Source organism: Pelophylax lessonae (assembly GCF_965119305.1).
Source record: "Pelophylax lessonae genome assembly, chromosome: 9".
Classification (NCBI taxonomy): Eukaryota; Metazoa; Chordata; class Amphibia; order Anura; family Ranidae; genus Pelophylax; species Pelophylax lessonae.
Genome location: NC_138776.1, coordinates 240,074,211 through 240,091,610, shown reverse-complemented (window position 1 = coordinate 240,091,610; position 17,400 = coordinate 240,074,211). Strand labels below are relative to the sequence as shown.

The 17,400-nt window shown below is 44.5% G+C and overlaps 1 protein-coding gene across 1 annotated transcript in view; it reads right to left on the bottom strand.

Moving 5' to 3' along the window:
• LOC309563344 (kinetochore protein NDC80 homolog) overlaps positions 1-17,400 on the bottom strand; it is a gene marked incomplete at both ends in the record, with an annotated part of 49,505 nt that overhangs the window by 28,400 nt on the left and 3,705 nt on the right. Inside the window, 3 exons of the mRNA XM_082267738.1 lie at positions 5,642-5,725; positions 7,844-7,946; positions 11,586-11,749. Coding sequence (XP_082123864.1) covers positions 5,642-5,725; positions 7,844-7,946; positions 11,586-11,749 — 351 coding nt within the window. The remainder of the gene's footprint in view (positions 1-5,641; positions 5,726-7,843; positions 7,947-11,585; positions 11,750-17,400) is intronic.

Sequence of the window (17,400 nt, the reverse complement as noted above, 5' to 3'; positions counted from 1 at the left end):
TTTCCTCAAACGGATAACGCCTGTCAATGCGTTTAGAAATAGTAAAAGTGCGTTTTGGCAGACGCCATTCTTCTTCGATTGGATTGCCAAAACATTTGGGCAATGGAAAAACCTTCGCCACTTTGATGCGTTTTTTAGTCCCAAAAGGGATTTCAGTTTCAGCTATTTCCGATGGAATACCCTGTAACCTTAAGGTCTCTTGAACAGATACAATGAGTGCGTTTACCAACGCTTCCTCTCGGGCTATGGCGGATGCCGAAACATCCTCCTCACTGTCTGAAGAGACAGTACCCGAGACACCAATCCCAGATGAAGTACCTGCAACTGCAGAAATGGGCTCAGAATCTGAATCCGAGGTTTCAGATAATATGGGGTTAGGCGGGGGTCTCTTTCTTGCGCCCTGTCCCTGACAAGCCACTTCTACCCGGGACACAAAAGTTTCCATAATAGCTGACAATGATTCAATTGTCAATGGGGTGCTGGAGGATCCCGCAGACCCCTCGAGGGGATCCGGAGGAGATACATGAGTGGCAGGGTCCATGTTAATACAGGACACCTTTGCCAGCAAAACAAAAAAAATTTTTTTTTTTTTTTTTTTTTTGTGTCTCCCCCCTAGCGCAATAGCGCCCCTCAGAGTACCTGCTTCTCGATCCCACAGAGAGAGAGAGGGACCCCCAAGGCTCACCAACCGATGCAGTGCAGTTTCCAACCAACTGCAGTCAGCGTCTGTCTTACACAGACTGGAAGGAGCTGTTTGCTTTTTCCCGGGTAGAAGGCGTGGCTCCGCCCCCTGTGTACGCCTTCCGGCGTTTCCAGCTCTCCACGAGGTAGCTGGGCTCACAAAACATGGCCGCCCCCATAGAAGAGACTCCAAAAACATGGCGGCCGGCGTGACCTGAGGACATACATGCATTCGGTCTACGGCAAAATGGCGGCGGACCGCCGAAATCGTTTTCCCAGCACATCCACCTGCATCTCTGCTAAGAGGCGATATATGGATCTACAGGAGATACACTACACATAAGGTAGGATTATACCTCCTATGTCTGCTGTAATGTTACAGTCTGCTGGGTAGAGTGTTAGCTCTAAAACCAAGTCCACTTCCCACAAACACATGCTGTATTATAAGGGGGACTTGTAAGTATCAGATATATACTGACCATATATGGAGGGGCCCATAATACATACTGCCTCATAACGAGGAAAAAAGGGAACGTTTACTCACCATACCGAACCGACAGGCACCCTCTCTTCACAATACCCTCTCCACCGGGGTGGGGGTTTGTGGACCACTCTGGACGCCTCGACTCTCTGGTACCTGGCGTCCAAGCGAGACTTTTAACTCGCAAGGTCAGTCCCTCCACTGGGACTCCGTCGCGGCCGACCCAGCGCGGAGCTCTGGTCTGCACGCGCTCGTAGTCAGAAACCGGGGTGACCACTGGATCTCAACATCCAGCCCGTCGCCCGGCCCCGCATACTTACTTGAATATGTCGCGGCCGACCAAGCGCAATGCCATGGTCTGCGCGCGCTCGTAGGCCGGCTGGGGTGACCACCAGTGTCGCCCAGTCCGGCATTTTTGCTTGAAGATCTCACAGGAAAAAAACACTGGAGAAAACTACCTAAAAAATGTCTTTTTCTTAAAGAAAAAAAGTCTTGCCAGGACCAAAAGATCCCAGCAAGGAACTTAGGTCCTTACTCCTGACTAGACAGAAAAAAACTGATTCCCTGTAGCAGAGAGAGGGAGGATATACCCTCAGGGACTGCCCCTAAGGTGGAGCCAGAACATTTTGTCTTTCTGCCTAGTCCTACTCCTGCGGAGACAACATAACCCAGCTCTTGAGAATCAAGAAGACTACGTCTGTCAATGAGCGATAGAGAAACTCCTTCTGAACGTGCCGACTGCTGCACAATGCTTAGTTGCTCTTAAAAAAAGCAGGAACCTCCCTCGCTGTTTGAACTGCACTCTAAAACCCGAGATGTGAAGAGGATTGAGTACCTGACTGCTTCACTAACTGACTCTCTTGAAGCTCCTAACCGAGTATGGGAATTATGGGATATACTGGAAACGCCCCTGACCTCCGTTCCCCTGACTTAATGGCGATATGACTAGGTGGTTGCTGTGGACTTCAGTGGGATTTTGACACAGGTGGATGTTCTCTACTGCCCTCTACCCTCCCTGTATCTCTTCCTTTCTCTCGCCTCTTAGTTTCTCCCCCCCCCCCTTTTTTTTTCCTTAGTCCCCCCCCCCCTTTTTTCCGTTTTTTTTTCTCTCCTTTTGTGTGCCTCATATGGAGCCAATTTCTGATGGGTTACACATGGCAGCATAACTGGAACCTGGTTGACATACAACAGTCTTGAGCAATAATGATTAAGCTTGACGTTGACGAATGATACGTGTTTTTTCCTCAGGATTTATTCTCCTTAACTGAGCTTCATTATTTTAGGTCTTGTTTTTTTTTCCTTTTAGATTCCTTTTTTTGAAAATCAAAAATTGTCAGTTTTCAAAAACTTTCACCAAACCACCTCCTCAGTCTTTCTGGACTTGAGCCCACAAAATCTGTACCGAGCCCACAAAATCTGTACCAACCACCATAAACACTGTCTGCCCGCACCTGTGGGAGGAACCACCACCGCAAAAATAAAATCAGCAGGGAGCCTCCAAGAGGCAGGGGGACACTGGGGAACAGGAGAGGTCAACATTATAGCCTAAGATTTTATTATTTTTTTTTACATTTTAGGCACAGCGAGGCATTAAAACATTTCAGATTTGTATTTGTTACTCAGCCGGGGAGTTTTTTTTGTAAAATAATTTCTTCAACATGGGTCCATGTGCAATGAACACACATTTCTTACACAATTCTATGTAAATGGAATAATAATGGCATTAAAAAAGTACATTCCTAGACATTATATCTTAGAAAACCACGTACAATGTGTACATTAGTTCTGCCATTTCGAGGCAGCAAATCCCATTTGCTTTTTTGTTTTAGAAAGGGGAGGGCGGTGGTGGTTGGGGGGTGGTGTGTGTGAAAGAAGCGGAGTCCAGTAAATGGAAGGGCTTGAAAGTTGGGGAGATTTTAACTCTGCAGCTCCACTACTTGCAAACGTCCCTACAGATATAGATTTAGAGTGGACTTCAAATAGCAGAAGTAATTTGCCTACCTTTGTTCTACAGTTCTTCCACTTCTGAACGTTTCTGGAACCTTTTGGAGACCCCAGGTGAACGTTTCTGGAACCTTTTGGAGACCCCAGGTGAACGTTTCTGGAACCTTTTGGAGACCCCAGGTGAACGTTTCTGGAACCTTTTGGAGACCCCAGGTGAACGTTTCTGGAACCTTTTGGAGACCCCAGGTGAACGTTTCTGGAACCCTTTGGAGACCCCAGGTGAACGTTTCTGGAACCTTTTGGAGACCCCAGGTGAACGTTTCTGGAACCTTTTGGAGACCCCAGGTGAACGTTTCTGGAGCCTTTTGGAGACCCCAGGTGAACGTTTCTGGAGCCTTTTGGAGACCCCAGGTGAACGTTTCTGGAGCCTTTTGGAGACCCCAGGTGAACGTTTCTGGAGCCTTTTGGAGACCCCAGGTGAACGTTTCTGGAACCTTTGGGAGACCCCAGGTGAACGTATCTGGAACCTTTTGGAGGCCCCAGGTGACCAATGCCTAAACATTGGTTATATGGCTGCTGGTGGAACAAGGGCTTGAACTGGAAGAAATGCAGGACAAAGGCCAGTAAATTCACATCTGCGGTTTGCTTCTTAGTTATTGTCATATGTGGAGATTAAGACATTTTTTCCTTAGGATGGAAATCTTTTCCACAAGTCTATGAAACGGTTGTTAAAGCTTTTTATACTGTAAATTTGATGCAGGACAGAGTCCAATACACACTTCAACAGTATTGACCCTGAAATTGGACAGTAAATGGATATACCCCAAATTAAAAAAAAAATGTATAAAAATAAAATACAAATATAGGGAGCAGCGGTCCTCAGTTGCAGGCTAATGGCACGGGACAGGATAAAATGTAAGAATGTCCTACTACCACCAGTCAAGACTCATTACCTGTCATTTTGGTGAATGTTAGAACTAGAAGTGCATTTTTTTTTAACTAGAGGTTAATCTTGCTTGATTAATGCCCTTCCTTTTTAAGTGTCAGTCCTAAATGCTAATAACTGTGGGCCAGGGAAAATCCGCCATCATTAGTCCTTCCCTAATACTATTACATCATGACACTAAATACAGATTAAAATCTACACAGACACCTCTGACATTTGAAGGGTAAATTATAGATGAGTTAGGCCTCTCTCTCCTGATGTGGTCTGTGTAGAGATGAAATGTGTCGGATGAGGCTTGCTATGTGACATAGCGCGCACCGGTGGAGTCACAGTGCTGTTCATTACAACTGTTGGTCCTTCATCTCTTGAATGTGAATGGTGAACATGATTTTATTTCCAAACTACTGCACTAGTAAGTTTGCCTTTGTATTTTTTTTATGTTTTCTGACTTTCGTGGAGTATTGTGGATGCCATAGCTATATGACAGCCAGGCACATTTAATCCCTTGCGCAATTTTTTTTTTCTTCATTTCAAGAAGTTTTTATTAGAGTAACACACATACAAGGGGAAAAAACATGTAAATGCCTTATGAGCCTGGAAGGTAAAGGTATTACTGAGTGAAGAACAAATACTACACAACTCATTTGGATCGTGATATATAGACAAATTGGTGGTAAAGCATCATTGAAACCAGAAGACACAATGGCCCGGGATTCAGGTGTTAACAGAACTCTATCAAGAGTTGCCAAACCTTAGAAAAGGATGAGTATGAATTACTAATGGGAAGGGCTTTTTCATAAGAGAAGTTTGTTTTGACCAAGAAGAGCACTTCTGAAGGATTAGGGGATAGTTGGGATTTCCAATTTCTCATGGTCAGGAGCTTTTGAGCATGGGGGACAACGACACTGACATGCACATCAGTTTCCCATGTAATTGTGGGCATTTTGGGCTTTTCACAAGATTGGAAACTTTGCAAGATATATTGCACTTTACGAGTGGGACTTGCACTATTTTTTGGTTTGTACTAGATCTGCATATGGACTTGATGTATGCGCCACAAATTATTTACTTACCTGATGTTTTAGGTTGTGTGTAGGTTTGAGTTATTACCAATACCTAATAGAAGAAAGGGCACCACTCAGTAACCGTATGAATTAGTATTTAGGTGAATGAGGCCTCAGTCAGCGTCGATCCAGCCACGTCCCACTGACATGTTTTGCCCTGCTTACCGGGACGAAACACATCAGGGGGCGTGACAGAGTGACTCTGCCTGAGACTACATTTATCTACATACTAATGCACTGAGTAGGTGAGTGGCGCCCTTTCTTTTTTTGATAATGCTCTTACACCTCTTATGGTGCACCAACGCTAGCTCCCTTTACTGCAACCGGCGGGGAGAGCTCTGTCCCAGCTTAGAGCAGTTCTGCAAGTTTAATTTGGATTACCATTACATGTTTAAAAAGGATGCCACACCCTGTGTTGCTTATACATTTTTGTCTAGTATTTGGACGATTAGTGTGCTGCTGTTTTTCTTTTTTGCACTTGGCGCAGAGATTCTTTTAGGTATTTAAATAATCAACAACCCTTACCATCTTATCTGACCCTGCGGCCTGCCACTTCCTACACGATACACACATTTCCTGTGGTCCAAGCGCCCAAAAAGTATTGTTGGCCTGTAAATACAAACAAGAATGATGAGCAGAGAAAGAAAATTAGCAATGCAGTGATGTTGGCAGCCAATTTTATACGCCAATCTTGACTTTCTCTAAAGGTTAGGTTTGGGGCCATCCCATTACAATTGAGTGTCTCTAAAGACCAGAGAGGTTGTTTTAACGCAAGGACCAATAGGGGTTGAGGCACAAGCTTATGAGCCCCTTGTGGCGGAACCACTTGGCACCCCAACTAGGTGCTTCCTTCCGCCAAACACTGCAACCCTCCCTCCAAACTGTTCCAAGCAGATCGAAAGCGAATACCAGCACTTTTTACCTCAACCAAACACAGACAAGATGGGAGGTAAAATCCAAAGGAATGACTATTGAAACTCAGACATACTTTATACCCCACAGGAGGGCATTCCCCTCCTGATCATATTACTCTAACAATACAAACTGTAAACAAGAATATAACACAAAGGAACAACCAACATACTACATACATTATAAAACTAGCCACCTGGGTGACTCAGTGCCCACCCAGACTATACAACATCAAGCCCCTCCACCCTGGATACCAAGTACAATACACATTATCATAAGTGTAAACATCCCACAATGGTTGAACAAGATACAGTGGTCAAAATATTAATCATCTGCTCAAGAGATTAGCAGACTGACAAATAGGTGAATTAATTATCACAATTAATGGGAGAAAAACACCTAGGAGGGGGAGGCACACTATGGGAGAGACCTACTTACAATAAACAAATTATATCAGGTGACTACCGACAGTTTGCTTTGAGCTGATGAGATTACAATCTGCTATGAGTCTCAGTGTGAAGCAGTCATTGCTGGTTTGGGCCTAGAAACTCCAAATATGTATATGGGCCCTCCAGTTCCCAGAGTGTGTTTTGGGGAGATATGGACTTAAATCCAAAGTAACATTACTCCCAGCACACACCTCCCAAAGCGTAGTGCTCTCTAAAACGCCAGGGCCCCTAGTCGGTAGGCAAGAGGCTAGCCTGCAGTCACCACCAAAAGCCTCTGTCCTGGTTGAGTTGTCACAGCCCCCATCTCTGTTCTGCTGATTGCCATGACCCTCAGTTTTTACTAAGGGTCATCTAATTTCCTTCATCATTAATCCACTTGACTGCCAAAATATACAAAATTTTAGTACACTAAAGCTAGTCATAGATCGATCGAATCTCAGCCGGTTCAGGAGGGACCCAGCAAGATTCGATCTATAGGCAGGCTCCAGATAAACTTCAGCACAACCACTCTATTGGATGTTTTGTAGGCGATTGCCAACAGTGACCATTGTGTTCTGCTGGCAGGGAAGGCTCTCCGCTGGCAAAACACGATAGCGCTGTTGGGGGGTAGGATTCCACCATTAATACTGTGTTGATGGGGGAATCAAGAAATTTTTATGTCCTTCCACCTACTACCTACTAAGTTTTTGTGCAGAAAGCTTATGTAGAAACAGGATAGTGGATTGGGATTGCCAACCATTTTCAGACTACCATCTACTGGCAACTATAGTATGGGCACAGACATCTAAAGAGTTTGGCATGAAGATACAATCCCGACAACCAACAAATGTCTTCTGGTCTATCTTAGGATACAGATACTTAGGTTTAAAGTGTTCCTGATTAGATTGTGCAGGAGGTTGGTGCAGGAGGGTGGTTTAGCCAAGACATTGCTCAGTCTAGGTGTCTGCTGATTTCAGAGAGGATCAGCAACTTTAAAGTAATCGCCGCCAAACGTTTTTGGATATAGTGAGGAAGGCTTAGAATATATGTCAGGTTTCTATTGCGTGGAGACCTCATTTGGAAGATCCACCAACCCACTTGTTCGGATAACATTGTCACCAGATGAGAGGCAAAGTCAAGTCCACTATGAGTACACCGATAATAAAAAGCTGGGGATTCTAGCCGTCCACAAACCTAACACGCTTTTATTGTTGTCCGTTTAGGATTTCCCCTCACCAGGACCGAGAGCAAGGTGACATTTCTCCAGTTGAACACCAGACAGCAGTAAAAAAAAATTACCCACTGTAGTCATGATTCTACATATCCCATCAAATTGCTACAATGACAATCCACTGACCAGAACAGAAGATCAGGAATGGTCACTCACCTCCAGAAGATCTTGGAGCCATGGCACCACCATGACAAGTTGATGCCAGCAATGGGCAGATTCCAGCTTCAAGAACCAACTGTGTAACAGATCAAATGGGCATCTGAAAAAAAAAAATAAATAAATCTCAGCACACTTGCACGAACTGTGAAAAAAGTATTATTCGGTTAAATTTAAGGATTTTATTAGCTCTGCCATTATTCCCATTTAAAGCAGATCTAGCATCAGTCCCTAAAAAGCACAGTACTCATGTCAACTGCTCTCCAGGCTGAAATGTATATTGTACACATGATGAACACACCTATGCCCTTGAGGGCCATCTTACCGAATGGGCACGCCCAGGGGCCCCCTTGCCTTGGGGGCGCCACCTGCCCAGCGATCCAACCCCAGCCAAGCATTGGTCCCGATTCCTATGTGCATCCCGCTGCCAAACTTGCAGGTGGCAAGCGCCTGTCGGCCCCGTGCTGCTGTCAGGCCACTTGGGTCATGGAGGGGGACCCCACAACTGCAGGAATGCCTGTCCGGACAGTCGAGTCTGACTCCCGTCCGTGTGTGTGTTCACTGGACCCAGCCCCTGAACTTGGAAGCTGTCATTAGCCTGGCACTGCTGTACCGATAAATGTCGCTTTATCGATAATTTGTATTTTTATTTTCGTGGGTGATTGTGTAGGCAGGGCACCAGTGCACTGCATTTCCCGGGCCCCTTTAATGCTCTTAAGATGGCCCTGATGCCCTTGCTAAAACAAAAAAAAAAATCACAGCTCCCCCCCCCCCCCCGGCTTTATCTGCTTCAAGTAGTACATTACCATCTTTATTCAGGCATCACCCAGGGTCACCATCTCCTTCCAGAACTGCAATGCAATGGTTAATTAGGAACTAAAAGCCGACAACCACAAAGGATGTCAGGACTTGTAGTGCATTCATTCACAGAACTCTGTTCACAAAGGTGAACTTATCCATTCAAGCTGAAATCCAGGATAATCAAATATTGTCTAAAACCGCAGCGGTTGGTTCATAAGGGGCGCTGCCCCCCACCCCCCAACCTAATTTCCATGTGGGGCACCGGACTCCTAGGTTTCTATGAGTTTTTGTTTTTAGAAGCACATGATTGGAGCCTGAGGCTCTAATTGGCTTCAAAAAGGTTAGGCTCACCCACCCACTTGTGACATTAGCAAATTAATATTTGCTATTGTCTTTCGGCTTTTCCTCCCAGCCAATCAGGACAGCAGTGGCGGGCCCATCCATTGGGGGTGCCGCCCCCCTAATCTACATGCAGGGCGCCGGACGCATGGATTCCAATAGGGGATTTTTTTTTTTTTTTTAAGCACGTGATTAGAGCCAGAGGCTCTAATAGGCTTCAAAAAAGGGTGGGCTTGGGACGCAGAGCACTGCGACCTGAGCCCACCCAGTTGTATGACAATAGAGAATGAATATTCGCTATCACACTCATTTTCCTGTCAGCCAATCAGGAAGCGGGTCGTGAGACCCCTTTCCTGATTGGCTAAAAAGAGAAGCGATTTTACTGGCCATTGGCCAGGAAGAGGGAGAAGACGTATGGCAGGAGGACACTCACAGCTGCTCGGGGAAGGAGGAGGTGAGGATGCTGGCTGTTCGGCTGGACAGCCGCCAGTCGGTCGCAGGAGGGGATGGTAGATTTCACTGCTGTCCACCCAACACGAGGGAGGGGGGGGGGTGTTGGTTTTGCCGTGACCCCCCCCCCCCCCAAATTTTCATGCACCAGCCGCCACTGCAGGACAGAGGGTGGATGACCAGATTAGCTGGGAAGAGAAGCCATGGAAGCCGAGACCGTGGATAGGGTGAGTGCGGACCTGCCGGTGGCTTTGTTTGCAGCCCCCCCCCCAAAAAAAACAAAACAAAGTTGAGCACCAACCGCCACTGGTTTGAACACAACAACCATGGGTATTTTTACTTGAATCGCGGTGTGCCTTGCACATTTCTTCCGGATCAGAGCAGTAATCAAGCGTGACACTTTGCCTCTGTGCAGGAGGTCCCTGTAATAAAGACAAGTCACTGCTGCTCCCTCAACTTGCGCAAGGGGACTGGTCTCAACTTCACCCACTCCTGCAGGGCAGTCTTTAGGGGGAGGAGCCTGCTGGGTCACGCCCACAACTCTGCACAGTTTTTGTAGAATACAATAACTGGGTTTGCAGAGACATTTGGTGAACACAAAGCAGTTTTATATTTTTTGTGGCCTTGATTAATATATTAACCGCTTCAGGCTGACGTAATGCATATGTGTGGCCTTCTGCTTATAGTGGTTGTAACGAGGTGATGTTGTAGCTTATTAGAGCCAACAATCGGCTTTCTTGTAATAGCAACCAATGCGGCTAATCAGCCACTTGGCTGTTATTATAAGCAGCCCCCCCTCCCCACCCCTCTTGCTGCAGCTCGCCCGGGCTCTCCCATCCCACTGGGAGGCCTGAGCGACTGGCATGACTGCGGGCTGGCGGGAGACCCGAACAAAGGCGGAATCAACTTTGATCGAGTCTCAGATCTAGAAACCCAGAAGAGATGTCATGACATCACTTCCGGTTTACTGTAGCATTAAACCCACCAGATTTAAAAAAAAAGTCAGTATTCAAAACTTGGTGATTTGAATGCTTTTAACGGCAAAGGAGGGATTTGGGGTATTCTAGTAAAAATATCTGACACGTGACTATTGCTGTCACAAGGGACGTTTACATTCCTTGCGACAGCAATAAAAGTGATGAAAAAAATGTTAAACAATTTAAAAAGGGACAGTTTAAATTATTCTTTTTTTTTTTTTTTTTTTTAAGCGCCCCTGTCCCCGGATGCTCATGCGCAGATGCGAACACATACGTAAGTCGCGCCCACATGTGTAAACAGTGTTCAAATCACACATGTGAAGTATCGCCGTGATCGTTCGAGCGAGCGCAATAATTCTAGCACTAGACCTCCTCGAACTCTAAACTGGTAACCATTACATTTTGAAAGCGTCGCCTATGGAGATTTCTTAGGTACCTTCGTTTGTTGCCATTCCACAAGTGTGCACAATTTTAAAGCGTGACATGTTTGGTATCTATTTACTCGGTGTAACATCTTTCACATTATACAAAAAAATTGAGCCAAATTTATTTTTTTTTTTTAAGCCCCCGTTCACATTGGGCCGATTTAACATGTGATTTGACATGTCAAATCTCATGCCAAATCAGAGCCTATTGCCGCCAACGTCCAAACCGGTGCAATGCCACACTAATTCCCAAAAGCAGTTCCTGCACTACTACTGCAATTTAGGGGGCAATTTCAATAGACATATGTGCATAAACTGGCACAGATGTTTCTCAAATTGCCCCTAAAGTCGGATTGAAATCCCAGTTTAAAATCAAGTTCAGCTGAACTCGAGCAATTTTAAACATGCATTCAGTGTGAACCTAGGCTAAATTAAAAACATTTTTAAAAAAAAAAAAAAAAAATAGCGTTTTAAAGACCGCTGCACAAATAGTATGACATAAAATATTGCTACAACCTCCATTTTATTCTCTAGGGTCTCTGCTAAAAAATATATATATAATGTTTGGGGGTTCCAAGTAATTTTCTAGCAAAAAATATGGATTTTAACCTGTAAGCAAGAAGTGTCAGAAAAAGGCTTAGCCTTTAAGGGGATAAAAAAAGTTTTATAAAAAAAAAAAAAAAGTGCACTGGTGTGGCTATGGCCTTATATCTCCTGTACTGTTCATCACAGATGTAACTAAATACTCACGCCAGATTCCTGTGTAGCCCGCTCAAGCCACGGTCATATTGTCCACTAAAAGACTTGAATATAGGATGCAGAAATCTGGCCACAGGACCCAAGCCATGGGTAGAGGACTCCTGACATCTGCAGGTTCTTGGATTATCCAGTGTGTAGCCGAAATCCTCAAGAAACTATGAAAAACCAACAGTGAAAATCAACTGGCTGTTATATTAGAATTTTACTAGAAATCAAATGTTTTTTGTAAAAAAAAGTTTAAAAAAAGCACAGTACTTGTTAAAATACTCTATAATCTTAGATAGGTAATATCTAGCCACATTTCAGGCCAGAATACATACATTTAAATTTAGGGCTGGCACAAGACATTGTGCTGCCTGGGTCCAGAAATTAAATTCTGCCCCTCCCAACAAAAAACAAGCCCACCAAAAGGCCCCCCAAACCCATTTTATATACATTTTAGGAATTATATTATATATATATATATATATATATATATATATATATATATATATATATATATATATATATATATATATATATATATATATATATATATATATATATATATATAAATATATATTTTTTGTTATCCTCTTCCATAACTCACCACCAGACCACCAAACACCCACTGTCTGTCCTCAAAGATCCAGCCTACTCTGCGTGAGATGGAGTGTGCTGATGTCTGACGTCATTGCGCACACCACGATCACATGAGGAGACGCTCCGCCTCATACTCAGTTTGCACCACAGACAGCAGTAGGAGATTGAGAAATGTCGCCCGTAACCCGCTGCAAATTGCTGAAAAAAAAATCTTGGGCGTCAATTTGCCGCCTGGGTTCAATAGACCGAGCTAGACCCATGGTAGGGCCAGCCCTGTTGAATTTTTTTTTTATTTTGCAGCCAATTAAAAACTGAAATGAGCAGTGGCTGTTTAGCGCCAGGGTCTTAAATGTATTGTTGTGGCGTGTGCGCCATCAGTGCCTGCAAAACTGACCAAGCGGTCACTGACAGCTCACGGTCAACTACTGTCAATTGGGAGCCAGTAGACCTGGCTCTCTATGACATTAGTACTGCACAGCCAAACACCGTGCTTAACGATGGGAGCCCTGCACCTACCAGCTCTGGGGGCCTGTGCAGAGTGAATCAACAGCCTGGCTGTATCAGAAGATCAGAATCCTCAACATTGTCTATAGCTATGTAGCACCCTCCTAGGTAGGTGCTAGGTAAATTCATAGGCAGAGATGTATAGTAACGAAGTAGAACTACTTAAGTACTGTACTTAAGTACCGAAATGCGGTATCTGTACTTTCCTAGAGTAGAATTTTTTTCTCCTACTTCTACTTTTACTTCACTACATTTTTTCGATGATTTCGATACTTCTACTCAAGTATTTTTTTTTTGTGCTGCATAGTTACTCATTACTTTTAAAAAAATTACCACTGCCAGAACAGTAGATGGCAGGTTGCATAAAGCTCAAAAAAATGTGTATAATGTCATTTGTAAATCAGCGCATACGAAAATAAAGGCTGTGTATAATAAAAGCTGCTATACCAAATCTTTCCAATAAAAAGAAAATATGAAACAAACAAATAAATGGTGCTACAGCGCTTAAAGTGCATCAAGAAACTACTAACAAACACAGGTTAATCATTTGAATAAATCATTTGAAATAATAAAAACAATATGATGTTCATACTTTTGACTTCTTTCTTTAATAACTACATAACACAGTACTTGTACTTCTACTTTCAGTACTTGAGTAGAAATTTTTTTTCAAAACTACTGGTACTTTTTACTTTTAGTACTTATGTAGCAAATTTTTTGAAAAAACTACTTGCAATACTTAAGTAAAAAAAATGTTGAATACTTTAGTACTTCTACTTAAGTAACTTTTTCTGCGAGCACTTCCACTTCTACTCAAGTAATTTTTTGATCGAGCACTTGTACTTTTACTCAAGTAGAAATTTCGAGTACTTTATACAAGTCTGTTCATAGGTGGCCTTGTCTGCTTATCAAGGGGGCCTGAATTGTTAGCTAGTCTGTCAGATGTTTCCAGGTGTGGTGTGTTGAGTCTGGGGAGTCTCCCCACTGTATCCAATAAGGGACCTTGTTGGACAGTGGAGGAAACCTGGCCAATAGCACACAGGGGTTTATGACTGTCTCAGTGGGCGGTGATGGCTGCAATGGCCCCTGGGATTGGGAATAAATCCTGAGGGAGCATGTGACAGTGCCTTTTGTCGTAAGCATCAGTCCCAGGAGGAGGTGATGGCTGTCTCTCCTCCTGTCGGAGTGAAGGTGGTCCAGGCAGTCGGCTTAGGGACCGGAGGTTGAGCTGTGCTGCAGAAAGGGATCCAGAGTGTTGCTGACCTGGTGGAGCTCTGGGCAGAGGCCTTCAGGAAAAACAGTATCCTGAGTACTCAAGTTCTGCCCAGGGGTCTGCCTATAGAGAGGGGACCACTCCAGAAGGTCAAGGGGATCCAGGAGCCAGCTAACCTGTAGTTGTGGCAGTGAAAGCGGGTGCCAAAGTATCAAAGCCCTGAATATAGGGAACTAAAGGGGGCGCCAGTGTGGGCCCTGAAGTGTTCAGCAGTGCAGTAAAAATGTGCAGTCAGCTACCTGAGTAAGGAGTAACTTAGGGAGCTAAAAAGGACTTCAGTAGTCCAAGGCAAAGTCACAGTGTCAATTCAGCATTAACTGGCATCCGGTCAGCGTTAACCAGCGTCAAGTCAGCGTTAACCAGCATCAATCAGCATTTATCAGAGTCCCTGCCTAATTGTGCATAGTTCAGTTGTAGGATTATCCCACCCTCCCTTCTCCCATCCAAGTTCCTAAATAAACCTAAAAAACCCAAAGATACTGGACTGGTTCTTGTCTCAGTGCTTACACTTGGAGAAGCATGCCAAAAGGTATTTGTGTTGCTAGCGGTGACCCAGGGGGACCCACATCCAGCACCGTGGATGGGAATTTTGCTACAGCTAAATTGGAGTATCCCACTGTTTCCTTCTCCTATCCCTAATTTACAATAAACCACAAAACCACCAAATACCCCTGGAGTGAGCCGAGTGGAGGAATTAAGGACTTGGATCTGTCACGACTGTGTGCTAGTAACTCAGGGGGACCCGTAAAGTGAATAACTGGCAGTCCATGCGGGGGCAGTGCTACATTTACATTGGGCCAGTTTGGCACAAAGTATGTATATCATTGAAGGACTGCTGTGGCAAGCTGCATATTATGATCGCAATGGCTGCTACCTTTTGGGTCCAATGCCAAGCAGCTTTCCTTCTGCACACACCGACTACAGGGGTATTTTTTCTTTTTTTCTTTAATGAATACATGGCGTTTGTTTGGACAAGGTGAATGCTCTCGCTCGAACGATCATGGCGATACCTCACGTGTGCTTTGAATACCATTTACATATGTGGGCACGACTTCTGGGCGCAAGCGCGGAGGGATGGAGCACTAGAAATATTTTTTTTTTTTTCTTAGTCTTACTTGCTTTACCTCTTATTTTTAAACTGTCCCTAAAGAAAAAAAAAAAATAATAATTTGATCACTTTTATTCCCATTCCATGAATGTAAACATCCCTTGTAATAGAAATTAGGACAGGTCCTCTAACATTTTCACATCTACCCTAGAAAAAAAAAAAAAAAAAAAAAAAAAAAAAAGGCCCTAGGGCCATTGGGAGCCCTCCAAAGCCATAGTGTTGAGTGGGGGCCATCTTGCCCTCACTCAACTTTCTGGCCAGCCCCTTAGAGCAGTGGTCCTCAACCCTGGCCTACAGGGCACACTAACAGGCCAGATTTGCAAGATAACTGAAATACATCCCAGGTGATATCATTTGCTGCTCAGGGATTGCAGTACTCTAGTCTGCATCTCCCCAAGGCAATACCTAAAATCTGGCCTGTTAGTGGGCCCGGGTTGAGGACCACTGCCTTAGAGGACCGGATCATTTTCCTCACTACCGACGGCTCCGGTAAGCAGGGAAAACGACCGGGAAGCAGCAGCAGAAGGGGGGGGGGGGCACCTCTCCCACCGCCCATAAAGGTGATCCCGCAGGGAATCCACCACTGGGACCACTTTTATGTAAATGAGAAAATACTTGTGTAAGAAAATACCGGAGTGGTGGCAGCTATCTGCTGCCATCACCCCGGTATTTAACGTCAAAGTACCGACGTAAAACTGCGGCGGACGGTCCAGGAAGTGGTTGACAGACACTTCGGTTCTCCCAGGGGGATAAGAGGGTGGGGGGCTCACACAATGAATTAAAGGAGTAAAGCCTGTTATAGCAAAACCAACATCAGAGTAGCAGACAGAGGAGAGGTTTCAGGCTAATAGGGTAAATGGCAGGCCTACTCTTAGGCATGATTACTAAACCGCTAAAAAGTTTGCTTTGAACGCAGCTTCAAACCTCATTGGGCCTTTTTGCCCGTTGTTGGAAAGTGTCTGGGTCCACGGAGCAATCATGGATTGGAGACTTCCTGCGGATCTTGGGTAAGGGGCAACGGTGTCTGCAGAGAAAGATATGGCATTGTTTCATCAATTACAACGAATTAGACTATACAAGAATTCAGATTTTCTACCTGTAAATCATCAAAATGCAATGCCAACTATTTGTAATAAAAGTAATGTTTTGGCGAGTTTTGGAATTCGGTTTTATTTAAAGGTTATTTAGTCATGCTTAATTGAATGATTGGAGTTACGCTTTACCTTTTAGTTTTACTATAAATCTTTCGCTTTGTGACTTGGACCTTTTTGCTCTTGAGGATGTACATTTTCTCCCATTGTTTGAGTGGTGAGAATATTTTCTATAAATCTAGCCCACAGTTTGTAGACGCATTAACTTTTGCGCAAACCAGTTTTTTCTGGCTGGGCGCAAGTAGCTGGTCTTGCCTAGGGCGCTAAATAGTCTTGCACTGGTCCTGACAGAGCGTTCTATCTCCTACTGACCACCAAACACAAGGCCATTCTCACTCCAAAAAAAGGAGCCCAGTCACTGGAGTGTTCTTTCCACTCACCACCAATGACAAAAGGTATTTCTACCTCCTGGTTTTTCTTTCTGCTGACAACCTTTTGCTGTCATTAAACAGATGCTGGGACATTTTTTACTTACTGATCACTTAAACCAGGCCATTTTTCCTATGCACTGACCCCCAATGAATGCTGAGTATTTACACCACCTACAAAGGTAGAACACTGCAACCAAGGTAGAACACTGCAACCAAGGTAGAACACTGCAACCAAGGTAGAACACTGCAACCAAGGTAGAACACTGCAACCAAGGTAGAACACTGCAACCAAGGTAGAACACTGCAACCAAGGTAGAACACTGCAACCAAGGTAGAACACTGCAACCAAGGTAGAACACTGCAACCAAGGTAGAACACTGCAACCAAGGTAGAACACTGCAACCAAGGTAGAACACTGCAACCAAGGTAGAACACTGCAACCAAGGTAGAACACTGCAACCAAGGTAGAACACTGCAACCAAGGTAGAACACTGCAACCAAGGTAGAACACTGCAACCAAGGTAGAACACTGCAACCAAGGTAGAACACTGCAACCAAGGTAGAACACTGCAACCAAGGTAGAACACTGCAACCAAGGTAGAACACTGCAACCAAGGTAGAACACTGCAACCAAGGTAGAACACTGCAACCAAGGTAGAACACTGCAACCAAGGTAGAACACTGCAACCAAGGTAGAACACTGCAACCAAGGTAGAACACTGCAACCAAGGTAGAACACTGCAACCAAGGTAGAACACTGCAACCATCTGTGAAAGCATAATACAGGCTTTTGCACTGACCATTCATAAATAACAAG